Genomic DNA, 15,390 nt, shown 5'->3' on the forward strand with positions numbered 1-15,390 from the left:
GCTGAATTCTTGTCCTAAATACTTTACAATATACTAGTCATATTAAATGGATACACTTTAAGCTGAATTCTTGCCCTAAATTGATACACTTTAAACTGAATTCTTGCTCTAGCATTTGATATGTCTATTATTGAGTTCTTGTCAAAATATTAAGTTGATGCACAGCTCTTGCCTAGTTGATTTTATGTGTGTACTAAATCCTAATTAGTCATGTGATGATGATATAAATATTTATGATAAGTATTTAGTCAATATATAGGTTTATAGCTGCGGAATTGAACAATAAAACGTTCCAATTTTATTGGCCAAAGTTTTCCTTGTCAGATTCTGAATCTTTGATGTCATAAGGTCATGATAGCTGTGATCATTATGCTGGTGAAAGAATGAAAGAAAAACATACACATTTGATCAATTATTGTATTTTTTGTAGAAAAACTTATTGATTTCTAATTATTAAACTTGTTGGCAGAATTCAATTTTACAGAGTGTTATAGAAGAATGTACTCAAAATAAATGTATGTATGCATTCCAACATTTTTGAAATCCAGTGGTTTTAAAGTGCTTTTAAAAAAATAAATACCACTTATGCTTAAGGTAACTTGTTTGTTGCTTTATTGACGATTATCTGATAATTTTATATTTTAGGAAATGATAAACATTTCATATTTCATCATATTTTTGTTACCTTCGCTGCTGAAGAGCTGGTCAATTTGGCCTGAAATGTAATTCAAGAGATATGTCCTAGCTTTTAGCTCACCTGGCATGGGGGCCAATGTAAGCTAAATTGCTCTGGTGTCTTGTTGTCCATCCGTCTGTCATCGGTGTTTTCCTTTCAATAATCAAGAGACCATTTATCATCATATTTGACTGGTAGATTTCTGGGATGATGCCCAATTAAGTTACGAAAAGAAATTTTATGTATTATTGGTATGTTCAATGAATTGAAATAGTAACCTTGACTTGTATAATGAAAAAAAATCTTCATAAAAAGGCCTCTGTATGAAATTTAACATGATTTTTAAGCTTAGCTATGAATGATGATGCTTGTAGCAACAAATGGTCAAAGGTCAAAGTTTGTTTGGTTTATTAGCCAAGGCCATGAAGTTATTAACATGATTTAGATATTATGAAGTTTTCTGAAACATATTGACTTTCACTTATTTATTTGCTCTGTAATCATTCACCAAAATATAACAAAAGAAATATTAATGCAAAGAATATGCCAAAAGTTAGATTACTTTGATGATAATTTTTGTAAACTTCATTTTTCTCTTTGAAAACAATAATGCATAATTTTGTGAGGAAGCTTAATGTTGATTGGTCAGCTTATTTATAGGGACATTCTTATCCTGACCACAGATACATTGTACATGTGTTTTACCTACATGTAGCGATGCAATAATCAATCTTTAAGCTCACAAATTTAGGAAAAGAATACAGTATTTATAAAAAAAAATAAGACTATTTAATTTAATTTAATAAGACTAAGAAAAAAAAATGACAGTAAGTTTAAAGTTTGATATTTTTTGAGGGTTTAGATGGATAGTTTTATTTTTGTGTGTATTTCTTAATGGAAAATTATTATAAATAAAAAGCAGACTTTTGTTTCCATACACGATTAAGTGCTACTCGTTTGAAAATGGGATAAAAAAAATAACAAAATAAAGGTTCCGATGCCGGGAATTGAACCCGGGCCGTCTGGGTGAAAACCAGAAATCCTAACCACTAGACCACATCGGACGATATTAAACTGGTGACCTTAAGAAATTATATACCGAAAGTATTGATTTGCAAACGCTGTGATACCATTATATTATATGTTCAAAGCAAATTAGATATAAGATCCTGGAATTATGAATGCTACCACAAGAAGTAAAATTGTCTGCCAATAGAGAAAATAATGTGAATATAAGGGTTGATTTACAATTTGTGTCACATGATCAATATATTACGGAAGTGTTGTCATCATGTGACCGGGGAGTTTTTCCAAAATGGCGTCCACTACAGTGGACTGGGAGTTTGACAAGTTCGATGACGGTTCTATGAGTAAGTATGACGGGAACTGTAACATGACAACTTTATTGGTCATGGACAATTTTAATTAATTCCAGCAGCAGTATTCTAAAGCTGCAATGTTTAGTGTCGTTATACAAGAGATTAAATGTGTGATGCCAATATCAATACTGCAATTTCTAGTATAGACCCGACATTAGAGTTTCATTCATACATACATTGCTAAAGCAAACAAACAACCATCTTAACCCATGGATGCCTATCAGAAAACTGTCCACTGGACAGCAGCATCCAGATGTTTTGACAATACGTCTAACGACCAATATTTTGGGAGCATTAATGCTTTGATTGGGAAAATGTAGAAGTTTTGACATTGTGAATGGAACTCGTAGTTGGCTCCAAACCCTGCAGAAAAAGAGACCCATGAGTTCTGACCGATGTTAGATTGTACAATATATGTTGCGCTGTCTTCATGTAATGCTTTGCATTTTTTTGCACCATATTAGATATATCAGCAAATAGTTTTAAATGGGTGACAGGTAAATCATACATACTTTTTTTTAAAAGCTTGCACTATCCTCTGCTACTGTATATATATATATCTGTACATACAGAACAAAAGTATGTCAAGTAAAATGTTTACTAGAATGTGAAATACATATATATATTATCGCTGTCATTACTCTACACAGAAATTGTCGGAGAGTTACAACTGAAAAAGTATGGCCAATTTCTGGAGGAATATGCTTCCCAGTTGAAGGAGATAGAGGGTGCTTTGGATGAATCCATTGGTGATTCATGGGACATGACCCTTGACCCTATAGCTTTACAGGTAGGTGTAATTATAATTCCACAGTCACAACAGATAGCATTGTTATACACTTATTTACTTGCATTACACATTTTAATATATTTCATATTCATGTTGCAAGCTGGTGCATTTGCTAAATAGGTGTATGATTTCAAGTCTTTGTGAAGACAAAGATGAAGTAATTTAGTAAGAAATCCAAGGAGAAGTTCTATTCCCTCCTACTGTAAATGCCTTCCTGATCATTCACGTTTCATTCACCAAAGAAGAAATCAAATGGCAAGCATTTACATGACTGTCAATCACTATTTCGTCTTGTAGCTGTTACCGTATGAACAGACGACCCTACTACAACTGATTAAAACTGACAACAAGATCTTCAACAAGATCATCACTGTGCTAGCCTCACTATGTTGTGAGATGCAGGCACTGCAGCATGAGGCACAGTCTAAGTTCTATAACGCCCTGCTATTCTACGGAGAAGGAGGTGAGATCAGGATTCTATCAGGATTACAACATACATAATCTGTAACAGAGCGTGAGACTGACAGGATTACAAGGTCTTTGATGAACAGAATTTATTTTAAAACTCTCCTTTTATCATTTTATAATTGTTATAAAATGAAGAATTATCATCAAAATCAATTTTAAAAGATTATGTAAATTGTTGATCTAAAGGTTGATCTTAAATGCTTTAAAATACACTTTTTTCTCATATAAATTAAGGACATCAACTTGATTATACAAATGTTGAACCTTTAAAACTGTAGTAACTGGTAATTCTGCATGGTTACAGAACCTGAGAATGGTTTGGGAGAAGGTGAGGCCCAGCTACAGATGGGAAGATTAATGCCCCTCCTTCAGGTAATGGTATCAGCCGTTAACTACATTTACTAATTTTATAGAGTAATTTCAGTATAACACTGCTAGATTTTCTGACAATGTAATGCTGCATTCAGAGTCAGCAGCCTGTTACAGTGCTTTCTGATAATGTTTTACTATGAATCGCTGTTATTTTGTTATTAGTCTCTTACTGGGAACTGGGGGAAACTATAGTTTTTTTTTTGTGTTGGTTTGTCCTTGTTATATTTGTTGTCTGGAACATTTGCTCTTTAATCTACATTAAGGAAAAATTGTTTATCTGGATCTTTCTATCTTTCTATCCCACAGTCTCATAAATTACTGCTCACTTGAACTTCATACTTAAAGTATGGGTTTTCCTTGGTGAGGCAGTGTGTGTGTGTGCGTGTGTGTGGGTGGAGTGGGGGTGGGGGGGTCAACAGGGGTGGAGGCAGTAATTTGCGGTGTTTTAGTGTATGTGTGTTTTAGGGAGAATTGGTGTAAAAGTAGTACTTTTCTATTTCACAGGAGCTGTCATGTTTTGTAAACCGTTGTTATGAAGTTGTGAAGAATGTGATTCACCAGTTTGCCTGTCTGTATTCACTGTCTCGGTAAGTCCTTGTATAAAATTTAATCAAGACACTTCACACCTCTGTTATTGTTTTATTTGCCTGTCAGAGCACAGAGTGATTTTAAACAATGTGTGGGTATTTATCAAAATTTAGACTAATTCTCTCAGTGTTTTCTGATGATAGATAATGTTATATGCATGACAAATATTGGACTGATGCATTTACATAATTAATATTATATGATCTGCATTTACATAATTAATATTATATGATCTGAAAGACATGGTTCTCTGGCTCCAACCACTGACTTAATTATCAGAGATTTATCTTTCTGATAACAAAACTTAATTTATGTAAATCTGTAAGAATTTTAAACATATTTTTTTTACAGAGGAGGAGCTAAACTCATTGATGTTACAGAAGTACATTTCAGGGTAATATTCTGTAGTTTAACATTGTGTAATATAAGTGTAAAAAATCACAGAAGTAATTTACAAAATGGTCTTTTCTAATGCTCTTTTTGTGTAAAATAATTCTGTCACCTTTGAATTAACTATCGAAAAAAGGATTCTTTATTCCTTCATTTCTTCATAATGTGATATCTGATTAAATAAGTTTTCTTAAGCCTGATCATCTTAACAGATATTCCCATCATGGATTAAGGATGATTTTACGATGTGTTCCATTTTTCTAGACTGTGTTTGAGGAACTTGGAGAAGTTCTCGGAGTACTGATCACTCTGGATGAGATTGTCGATAACCATGCTTCTCTAAAGGATCATTGGACGCTCTATAAAAGGTATGGATACACATTTCATACAGAAGCTCATCGTTTTTGCAAAACTTATATACATATCAAACAATTTTACATGGTCAGATAATTTCACAGACAAATTATGGGTAAGAGAAGTACCCCCATCGTCCACTACATTTCCACACATCAGGCGTGCCATACAGTCATAAAACATTTCTTACCTATGTAGTAGTATATTTTTCTTTCAAATCTGTTTCCTAACAAAATTAATTTACAATGTTGTACACCAGACTTCATTTCTAAACACAGAGAAACCTGAGGTTTTGTTGTTTGATTGTAACATGTAGCATTGAATGGTAACAAAAAATTCTGTCTGATTTATATAAATAAACAACCAATGTAAATATGGTTTGTTTTTCTTCGTGAGGTATTTTTGTTTGACTTAATCACTTGTTTCAGAATGTTGAAATCTGTCCATCATGACCCTGGAAAGTTCTCTATTCCTGGTGACAAATTAAGACAATTTGAAAAACTAATCATGAAATTAGAAGGAGAGTTATTAGATGGCCTCATATTTCAGGTAATGGAAATTTTAAAACAAATATGAACTTAAATATGATTTCAAGTGTATTTTTTTTTGGATGCTTGAACTTTTCTATCAATTATTTTATCAATACTTCATGAAAAAAACTGGTGCATTTTCTTGTATTGGTAATTGATTACTAATTAACAATAAATGATAAATCATTGTGATGCTGACATACTTTTTCTCTTGTGTTTTGCAGAATTGTGTGGAGCAGTCATTTGATAGCAGTACTGTGTCTGTAACCAAGAACTCTGTGTTCCTAGATGAGTTTAATATCAACATTAGAGATTACCTGGTAGAACTAGAGACCAGGATAGGTAAGACTCCTTACCTCACCACCTGGGTCCAGATGGGCGGGGCCCAGTAGGGAAAACTATAAATTTCTTTAAAATCTATTTTGTTCTTATATAGGAATACCTGGATTCTGTCCCTATTTGGTGTGAGACATTTCTGGGAAAAAAGGGAGAAATTTTGTATGAACAGTGAGTTTCAGTCCATTAGGATCAGAGGGCTGCGGCCAAATAATGGACACAGATCAAATTAATCAAAATCTTTATCATGTTGGAGCTGAAGACATTCTTGTTGAAAAGAACTTAGTTATTTACAAATAGCCGCATCTTACCCACTTTGGGAGGAGGGTCGAGCCTATTTCAGGGAAATAGATGCAAGTGTTTTAAATACGTTTCCCTTAGTTGAAATAAATCAATTTCAGCAAACTAAATCAGGTGAGCGATACAGGCCATATGGGCCTCTTGTTTAACTTTTTTAATTTGAATTTACAATACTGTACATGTACCTTATATAAAAGATATTTAATGTTCATTTATATAGATAGGGAAATTCTTGTCTCGAGCGAACAAATATCATTGTAGACTGTTATTTGATTCCAACAGGGGAAGCCAATGAGACGGACCAGAGACACAAGTTTGTCGGACTGTGTGGGCTGTATATTTTACACTTCCAGATCTTCAGGGTGATAGACAAAAAAGTCTTTAAATCTCTCTGGGATATTCACAAAAAGGTCAGGATGTTGTTTATATCACAAAAGTCTGAAAGGTCAGGGAATTGTTCACATCACATAACAAACAAATCTCAGGACATTTTTCATATCACAAAAAATTCAGCACATTGTTCTCAGAACAAAAATGTCAGAATATTGTTTTTGTCACTAAAATGTCGGGACATTTTTCATGTCACTATAATGTCGGGACATTTTTCATGTCCTATCTTAATCAGTAGATAACAGATAGTTGGAGTCACATGACCAAAAATCAAGATTATGTATCAGATACCAATGTAGAGTTGTTGCCTTTAAATTGTAATGAACAGTAAATATATTTTTGACTTTCTATATGTTTTTATAAAAGGACTCAATAACTCCACTGTAGATAAATATTTTGTGTTGATTTATCATATATAGATCCCTGGTGTACACCTTCTGGGGAACATCATCTGGTTCCCAACTACCTTCCTACTGAATAGACTCCCACAAATGGTGAAAGCCCTGGACAAGAAGGCTCAGACATCAGTCAAAACTCAATATCAGACCTGGCTGCAGAGTCGTAACCAGATGCTGACGAGGTGAGGCATTTCATTTCATCAAATCTTATTGACAAGATGCATAGTCAGTTGGAAAGAATTACAGACAAAACCTACATAAATTATCTCCGCCAAATGACCATAGAGGAATTAACGATGAGAATTTTATAGGTAATTAAGTAATAGGACATGATTTATTAAGACCAAATTGAAATGAAAATTTGACAGAAAATAGCTTGGATTAACTCAGGGCTAAGTCAAGTAACCGATGAATGAAACTTGTCGTATAATTCCTAAACACTTACACATACACGGGGGATTTTCTGTGAAATGGAATAGAGGCTAAGTCTGAAACATGTGATATTTCAATCTTCATGAACTGGTTACATGCTGTGTATAAGAGATTTTAAAGTATTGTAATGTATACATTTTGAAATACATGATTTGATTAATGAGACTAGAACATTGAAAAGCATGTCACAAATACTTGTTATTAGTGATATACAGATTGTATGATAACTAGGCCATGCTTTATAGTAGAGTATGCATGTCTTACCAGGACAAGACATTTTGGTTTTTGTTGTATCACAGCATTCTTCAGCTTCTGTTTGAAAGTTACCTTGAACATTTAGAATTGATTAGGTAACATAGCCCAGTGCCAGCTGTTTGTAACATACAGCTTTAGCTTTTGTTTCTGTCTGTAGTAAAGTGTTAAGATCCTTTGTGTTTATGATAAAATACTTCCCCCCTCACATCTACAGAGATGTACAGAACTTCCATACCAGTGTGTCTGCCTGGATGGTGGAGATGGAATCCTCCATGACTCGAGGGAAGACTCTAATGGAGGACCTAAACAATCGCTGTGTCCTTTTTATACAGGTGACTTCTCAGACAAGTAAAACATCTATGTCTCACTCAACAAGTTATCATGGTATTTTAAAAAGTTTTAGAATCTTACATCAGCATGGTAGGACCAAACTGTGTCAGTGTTGAATTATTTGAATGGACATTTTGCAGAAGTCAATACTACATAAAGTAATTCTGTGTGTTTAACATTTAAGGAAGATTTATTTTCCTTAACTTGCAAAGTATCTGGGCTTGATATAACACAGTTCTACAGGTCGTAAAATGGTCTTGAATTTTGAATCTGAGATAAACATTTTGGCTCTGTTTTCACTATGACAGGGGCTACTGTATGCCTACAACATCAACCACCTGGTGCGTACAGTGATGAACCTCCATGTAGCTTTACAGAAACCGATGACCAAGACAGCTGTACTTTGTCTCTGTCGCCTCACCGAACTTTTAAAGGTGCAATTTTTTTGATCTATTTACTAAAATCCTGTGAATTTGATCTAATGTTCACTGGCTAACTATTTGAGGGTGTTGAGGTGGGGAGGAGTTAGACTTCAGATTTGTTTTCCATTGATTACAAAGGTATTGCACTGATTTAGAACTGACTCGTGAAAAGTTAACTGCTCTAATCAATCTGATCTTGAATTAGAGGTAGGAATCAGAGAGAATATATAGGAACCATAATACATCACTTCTCAACTAATATCAAAATTATTATATTAGTAAAATCTCTTATTTTATATCATGGTTCACTTATTCTGTTTTACAATGATAGTATTTTATGTTCAGGCCATAGAACACACATTCCACCGGAGGACCATGTTAATAGCGGAGTCTGTCAGTCACATTATCCAGCATCTCAGCTTCCTCATCCTCAGCTCCATTGGAATGGCAAAGGTCAGTAGACTTAAGGTCATACTGATGACATAGATATGACAGGGCTGAATATCATAGGTAGATAAATAGAAAAAATATCTCTTGATGATGGAACAAAATCACCATACATAGAAAGTGGAATAATGAAGATTGCTAAATTCAGTCTAATTAATGACTTGTGTATGAAGTAATCTCTGTGATTCAAGCATTTGGTAAAATTTAAAATATAACAAAATATGGCCTCATTCTCCAAAAATGATGATTGAAATGCACCTTAATTTCTGGGCAGGTTCTTGTAAACATAAGTAGACAGTATGAATTCAAAGAAATTTTGATTTTTGTTTAAATATCTGTTTAAAGAAAAGGATTATGTCTGATAAGAAGTACAGTGAGAGGAGACTTGATGTACTCTCTGCCCTGGTCCTTGCTGAGACTGCCATGAATGGTCCAGGTAAGTGTGTACTCTCTGCCCTGGTCCTTGCTGAGACTGCCATGAATGGTCCAGGTAAGTGTGTACTCTCTGCCCTGGTCCTTACTGAGACTGCCATGAATGGTCCAGGTAAGTGTAGACTCTCTGCCCTGGTCCTTGCGGAGACTGACATGTATGGTTCAGGTTTGTGTGAGGGTATCTGTCCTGGTTTTCATAGAAATCATAACACCAACTTCATATTGAGGTACTTATTGTTAAAGGTCAAAGTTCACATTTGAAATTTTCAAATTCATCAGGCATTGATACCGTACATAAGAGCAGTGACTTTCATGTGTTATGGACATTTTTCCAACAACTTAATGCTGCTTATAAACAATAATATCAGCATCACACTATTGATAACATGAACAGACATGTCTGCGTAACACTTGTCATAACCTCTTTTGACCTTGACTGTTCCCAGGTACAAAGGAGAGACGGCTCATTGCACGATTAACGTTAGCAGTGGGAACTAAGATGGTAAGTGTTATATGTTTATATGTAGATTATAAGGCTTGTTTTTGTAACAAGTCCTGTAGAATTCTCCCCTGGTGGGGTTCATTGTACAATTTGACAATGCTCTATTGTGATATCCAATTTCTTTGACTTACCTGAAAAGATGACCAATACAAATCACATTGTTTGCATCACACATCAGTGTCAATTCTATTTTTCATACAATGGTTTGTGTCCAATAATTAGGTTCTCCTTGGGTCTTTGAAATCTGAACTTTATACAGTACTTTCTGTTTATGCCTCTGCTTGTGGTGTTGTCCATAGGCATCATATTGCATCCAATCTCTAATTTTTTAGATTTTCTTCAATCTTTTCACAAAGGTCAATAAGGCAATACCTTTGATGAATTTGTATTTGTGAGTTGCAAGGTCAAGGTCACTCTTAGTATTTATAGAAAATCAGACATTCTTGTGACATCTGTTTAACTAGTGACTTCATTTCTTAAAGGATTTAAATGTTTACACAGATGTCAGACACTATCTTAGATCATATGATTCTGTGTTTCAATGTCACCATTCTGATATGTCTGAAAATACTTGTCAAGGATTGTATTATATATCTGAAGGTTAAAGGTCATGGTCACCATTCAGATATGTCCGAAAATGGTTGTCAAGGATTGTATTATATATCTGAAGGTTAAAGGTCATGGTCACTGTTCAGATATGTCTAAAAATGCTTGTCAAGGATTGTATTATATATCTGAAGGTTACAGGTCATGGTCACCATTCAGATATGTCTAAAAATGGTTGTCAAGGATTGTATTATATATCTGAAAGTTAAAGGTCATGGTCAGCATTACAGAGAATGACAAAATGGATATAAGTTGAATCAGCTGACTTTCCTTGGATTGAAGAAACTCTAACATCATTACTTCACCTGCCAGATCTGGAGAGAGGTTACTGATATTTGTTTAATGTTTCATAAAGCGAGAGTAGATTAGCTACGTATTCTAAAAATTCACCTCTTATTTTGTTTTCAGAGGACGTTCAAGGAGGATGAGATTCAGACTTTATATGCTAACCTTAAGAAGCTCGAGATGATCTGTGATCTAAGAGAGAGGTAGGTCTATTTGACTGGGACAAAATCATTTCTGAACAAATGTTTCACAAATCTGCCTTAAGCTAAGGAAACCTCCACTACCATAGAAAGCATTATGTAAGTTAAGCAAAATCTGAAGTTTAAGGAAATTAACTTATGTGTTACTTTCCTGTGGGCATTTTGAAGGAAAAGAAAATTTCCTGAGTTAAGGAAGATTTGTGAAACAAGGGCTGATATGTTTGCCTTCCTGCAGGTAGGGCATAAGAATGACACCTGCTGCCCTCATTGTATGATCATAAGAGGTGACTTAATTTGGGATCTGATCTACTCTCTAACCTTCTGTAACAATGTCTCCCTTGGTATTGTATTTAACCTTTCGTTCAGCATTTGCTCGTTTGAGGAAGGCTTTGGACCGAGACATACAGGAGTCTTATAGTTAATACACTTACTGTTTAACATTCAGCATCATAGTAGTGTTACAGTTGGTCTGCTTGTTGTTAGCATAATGTGAACATGTGGGATTTTCTGCTGACTACCTTTGGCAGTTTACTTCAGCGATGTAGGTCTGTATTGTCATAGGGAAGATTATATAAATATGTAAAATATGCACTCAACACGACATTAGACTATATAAAACTGAACCAAAGCAAACTTTCCAATGTTTACAGAGTCCGACGATCATGTGATTGTAGCTTTATCTACTGGCATCGTGTCATCTTCCCAATCTACCTGACAGATGTCTTAGAAAATGTGGTGGATACACACAGGATCCATGTAAGTAGAGTGAGGTCTGATATAAAGAAAACCTCCAAGATCTTTATAAGTCTGGTAATAAAACCAGTTTTATATCATATCCCCATGTGTAGAATTTACAGCCATGTTACATTGAGGCTTGCTATCATTTATTCAGAACTAAAACATTGAGTCTGAGAATCTCTACTCAGTAGATGAACATAAGGGGAGACTACTCTAAGCACCATGGAAATTTGGATGACTTTTGTTTTACAGAATCATTGATATAATTATGTGTTATCTTTTAACAAGTACATGGTAGGTGCCCTTAGGGACTGTGTGCCCCCCATGACTGTAGCTCGACACCTTACCTCTCCCCAAGAACTGCTGGATATTTTTGACGAGGAAATCTACAGTAATATACAAGAGGTAAACACTTGAAACATTTTCTTGTTGTTTTTGTTTGGTCACTCACCATTGAACAGTATATATTTATTGATAAGACTGGACAAGTAGATTTATCATTTTACCAAATGTTTATCTAGTTTTTGGTGTTTTTTGTAACTGAGCATTTCTTGTACTTTTTTAATATATATAAAAAAATGATTATTTTATTTTGATTTGAAACATTTTTTTATTTTGATTTGAAACATTGGAAATATTAAGAGCTTTTAAGAAACAAATGTTATGATCTCCATTTTAGCTGATATACTAGTTTTCTGTAAATTTTAAATTACACTCAAGAAAGTAAAAAAATAACAGATAATAAAGAAGTAAATTATCAGTATAAGATGTTGATAATATTAATATTCCTTTGGTGGTATTTTATTTCAGCACCTGTTGGACCCTCTATGTCGGGCCATTGAAACTGACCTTCGACTCCACATTCACTCCCACTTACAGCTAGATGACCGGAATCCTTTCAAGGTTGGCTTCAAGGACCTGTCAAACCTTCTGAAGGTCCATCCAATCAGGCTGTTTGATAGATACATCAGTATCAAAAGTAAGAGCATCGTAAACACTATTTTCTTAAAAGACACATGTGGTTCTTGTAGTATCGTATATATAGACTGATCCTCGCTTGATGATAAGTTAAAAAAAAAAAAACAGAATTTCCTCAGTGCAAAGATTTCTAGGAAACTGTGAATCTTTTGAATTTGAGAAGAGTTCATTTTCAGAGATATATTTCCAGTAATTGACTCTTGTTTAAAGAAAATGTAAATCTCATGTGGAATTTTGATTAGATATCCGTAGACTTTTTAATCTGTGTTTGACCTTGCTCGTGAGCTGATGTAAATGTATGTGACTTGTTGGAATTTGGTTCTTAATTATTATATAACAGTACTTACTACAATGTTACTTGGTTATGGAAACATATATCAGATTACTAGCAGTGATATCAACTGTTCATGGAATGATGTTTCTGACAGGGTATGTGGAACATTACCTCAACATGACCTTTTACAATCTCACAACGGTCGCACTTCATGACTGGAAAACCTATGGGGAGATGAAAAATATGGCTGAACAGAAATATGGCCTTGTGATGGTAGAGTCCCACCTACCTAGCCAGACTCTGGAACAGGTGAGAAAGTTAGAAACAGATACACACCTACCTAGTTAGACTCCAGAACAGGTGAGAAAGTAAGAAACAGATACACACCTACCTAGTTAGACTCCGAAACAGGTGAGAAAGTTAGAAACAGATACACACCTACCTAGACAGACTCTAGAACAGGTGAGAAAGTTAGAAACAGATACACACCTACCTAGTTAGACTCTAGAACAGGTGAGAAAGTTAGAAACAGATACACACCTACCTAGTTAGACTCTAGAACAGGTGAGAAAGTTAGAAACAGATACACACCTACCTAGTTAGACTCCGGAACAGGTGAGAAAGTTAGAAACAGATACACACCTACCTAGACAGACTCTAGAACAGGTGAGAAAGTTAGAAACAGATACACACCTACCTAGTTAGACTCTGGAACAGGTGAGAATGTTAGAAACAGATACACACCTACCTAGTTAGACTCTGGAATAGGTGAGAAAATTAGAAACAGATACACACCTACCTAGTTAGACTCCAGAACAGGTGAGAGAGTTAGAAACAGATACACACCTACCTAGTTAGGCTCTGGAACAGGTGAGAAAGTTAGAAACAGATACACACCAACCTAGTTAGGCTCTGGAACAGGTAAGAAAGTTAGAAACAGATAAACACCTACCTAGTCAGACTCTAGAACAGGTGAGAAAGTTAGAAACAAATACACACCTAAATTTGGTGGTGATCAAATAGAGAAAGACTCGTTTAGTTGTCACCTCTTGTCCCTCGTTTAGTTGTCACCTCTTTTCCCTCGACAGAAGTTTTTAAACTACCATTATTTTCTACTCCAGGGTTTAGATGTGTTGGAGATAATGAGGAACATCCATGTGTTTGTCTCCAAATACTTGTACAACCTCAACAATCAGATCTTTGTAGAGTGTTCCAGCAACAACAAACATCTCAATACTATCAACATCCGCCATATTGCCAACTCCATCAGGACTCATGGCACAGGAATCATGAACACAACAGTAAGTGTAGTGAATCATCACAAAATGTGATGAGTCATCAGTAAATGTGATGAGTCATCAATAAATGTGTTGAATTATAATAAGTAATTGTAAATATGATAAGTGAGTTTCATGAGTAATCAGAAATGTGATGAATAATCAAATGTGGTGAGTCATCAAAACAGTGTTGAGTCATCAAAAAGGTGGTGAATCACCAAGCTTGATGAGTCATCAATTAATGTGGAGAGTTGAAATTAGAATTAACTATGGTGACTTAATGACTCATCCCAATGAAAGCCCTGCTATCTATAGAAAACATTTAAAACAATTGTGTGTTGTCAGTGATTGGAGACACATGTTAGACAACTGTTTCAAAACCCCTGGATCCAAACAAGGCTGAGCTTTAATTTAAAAAGAAATATAACCCATCCGATCTTATGATACATAGCTGTTCACCATTTTGTTGCTTAGTATGATATTTATATCTACAGTCCTCTCACAGAATACTTTTGATTTCCAGGTCAATTTTACATACCAGTTCTTGAGGAAGAAATTCTTCATTTTCTCACAGTTCATGTATGATGAACACATCAAGTCCAGACTTATAAAGGTAGGTTTCCCGGGCCACTGTTATCTGACCCTGATGACTGATTTATAATGATGTGATCATTTGGGTGTAAGGTCATGTGGTGTTACGATATCATGACACTTTGAAGGTTTGGTGTTACGATATCATGACACTTTGAAGGTATGGTGCTACGATATCATGACACTTTGAAGTTTGGTGTTACGATATCATGACACTTTGAAGGTTTGGTGTTACGATATCATGACACTTTGAAGGTGTGGTGTTAAGATAGCATGACACTTTGAAGGTTTGGTGTTACGATATCATGACACTTTGAAGGTATGGTGTTACGATATCATGACACTTTGAAGGTTTGGTGTTACGATATCATGACACTTTGAAGGTATGGTGTTACGATATCATGACACTTTGAAGGTATGGTGTTATGATATCATGACACTTTGAAGGTATGGTGTTACGATATCATGACACTTTGAAGGTGTGGTGTTACGATAGCATGACACTTTGAAGGTATGGTGTTACGATAGCATGACACTTTGAAGGTGTGATGTTACGATATCATGACACTTTAAAGGTATGGTGTTACGATATCATGACACTTTGAAGGTGTGGTGTTACAATATCATGACACTTTGAAGTTTTGGTGTTA

The 15,390-nt window shown here is 34.8% G+C and overlaps 1 protein-coding gene and 1 non-coding gene across 3 annotated transcripts in view; one reads left to right on the forward strand and one right to left on the reverse strand.

Moving 5' to 3' along the window:
• Nucleotides 1–1,668: 1,668 nt before the first annotated feature.
• On the reverse strand, nucleotides 1,669–1,740 carry Trnae-uuc (transfer RNA glutamic acid (anticodon UUC)). The gene has a single exon. It is a non-coding gene; the product is annotated as a tRNA-Glu (tRNA).
• Nucleotides 1,741–1,991: 251 nt separating this feature from the next.
• The window catches only part of LOC132543470 (WASH complex subunit 4-like), a 30,697-nt gene continuing 17,298 nt past the window's right edge, over nucleotides 1,992–15,390 (forward strand). For both annotated transcript variants that reach the window (XM_060206973.1, XM_060206974.1), the window contains exons 1-23: nucleotides 1,992–2,046; nucleotides 2,706–2,845; nucleotides 3,143–3,308; nucleotides 3,618–3,685; nucleotides 4,190–4,272; nucleotides 4,625–4,667; nucleotides 4,928–5,031; nucleotides 5,446–5,566; nucleotides 5,772–5,889; nucleotides 6,466–6,593; nucleotides 6,993–7,153; nucleotides 7,873–7,990; nucleotides 8,297–8,422; nucleotides 8,756–8,863; nucleotides 9,203–9,293; nucleotides 9,736–9,791; nucleotides 10,806–10,885; nucleotides 11,533–11,638; nucleotides 11,909–12,025; nucleotides 12,431–12,599; nucleotides 13,027–13,181; nucleotides 13,994–14,173; nucleotides 14,673–14,762. In XM_060206973.1, coding sequence (XP_060062956.1) covers nucleotides 1,992–2,046; nucleotides 2,706–2,845; nucleotides 3,143–3,308; nucleotides 3,618–3,685; nucleotides 4,190–4,272; nucleotides 4,625–4,667; nucleotides 4,928–5,031; nucleotides 5,446–5,566; nucleotides 5,772–5,889; nucleotides 6,466–6,593; nucleotides 6,993–7,153; nucleotides 7,873–7,990; nucleotides 8,297–8,422; nucleotides 8,756–8,863; nucleotides 9,203–9,293; nucleotides 9,736–9,791; nucleotides 10,806–10,885; nucleotides 11,533–11,638; nucleotides 11,909–12,025; nucleotides 12,431–12,599; nucleotides 13,027–13,181; nucleotides 13,994–14,173; nucleotides 14,673–14,762 — 2,583 coding nt within the window. The remainder of the gene's footprint in view (nucleotides 2,047–2,705; nucleotides 2,846–3,142; nucleotides 3,309–3,617; nucleotides 3,686–4,189; nucleotides 4,273–4,624; nucleotides 4,668–4,927; nucleotides 5,032–5,445; nucleotides 5,567–5,771; nucleotides 5,890–6,465; nucleotides 6,594–6,992; nucleotides 7,154–7,872; nucleotides 7,991–8,296; nucleotides 8,423–8,755; nucleotides 8,864–9,202; nucleotides 9,294–9,735; nucleotides 9,792–10,805; nucleotides 10,886–11,532; nucleotides 11,639–11,908; nucleotides 12,026–12,430; nucleotides 12,600–13,026; nucleotides 13,182–13,993; nucleotides 14,174–14,672; nucleotides 14,763–15,390) is intronic.

The sequence above is a fragment of the Ylistrum balloti genome, unplaced genomic scaffold, assembly GCF_031769215.1.
Source record: "Ylistrum balloti isolate Yb309-2 unplaced genomic scaffold, AGI_CSIRO_Ybal_v1 Utg369756, whole genome shotgun sequence".
Classification (NCBI taxonomy): domain Eukaryota; kingdom Metazoa; phylum Mollusca; class Bivalvia; order Pectinida; family Pectinidae; genus Ylistrum; species Ylistrum balloti.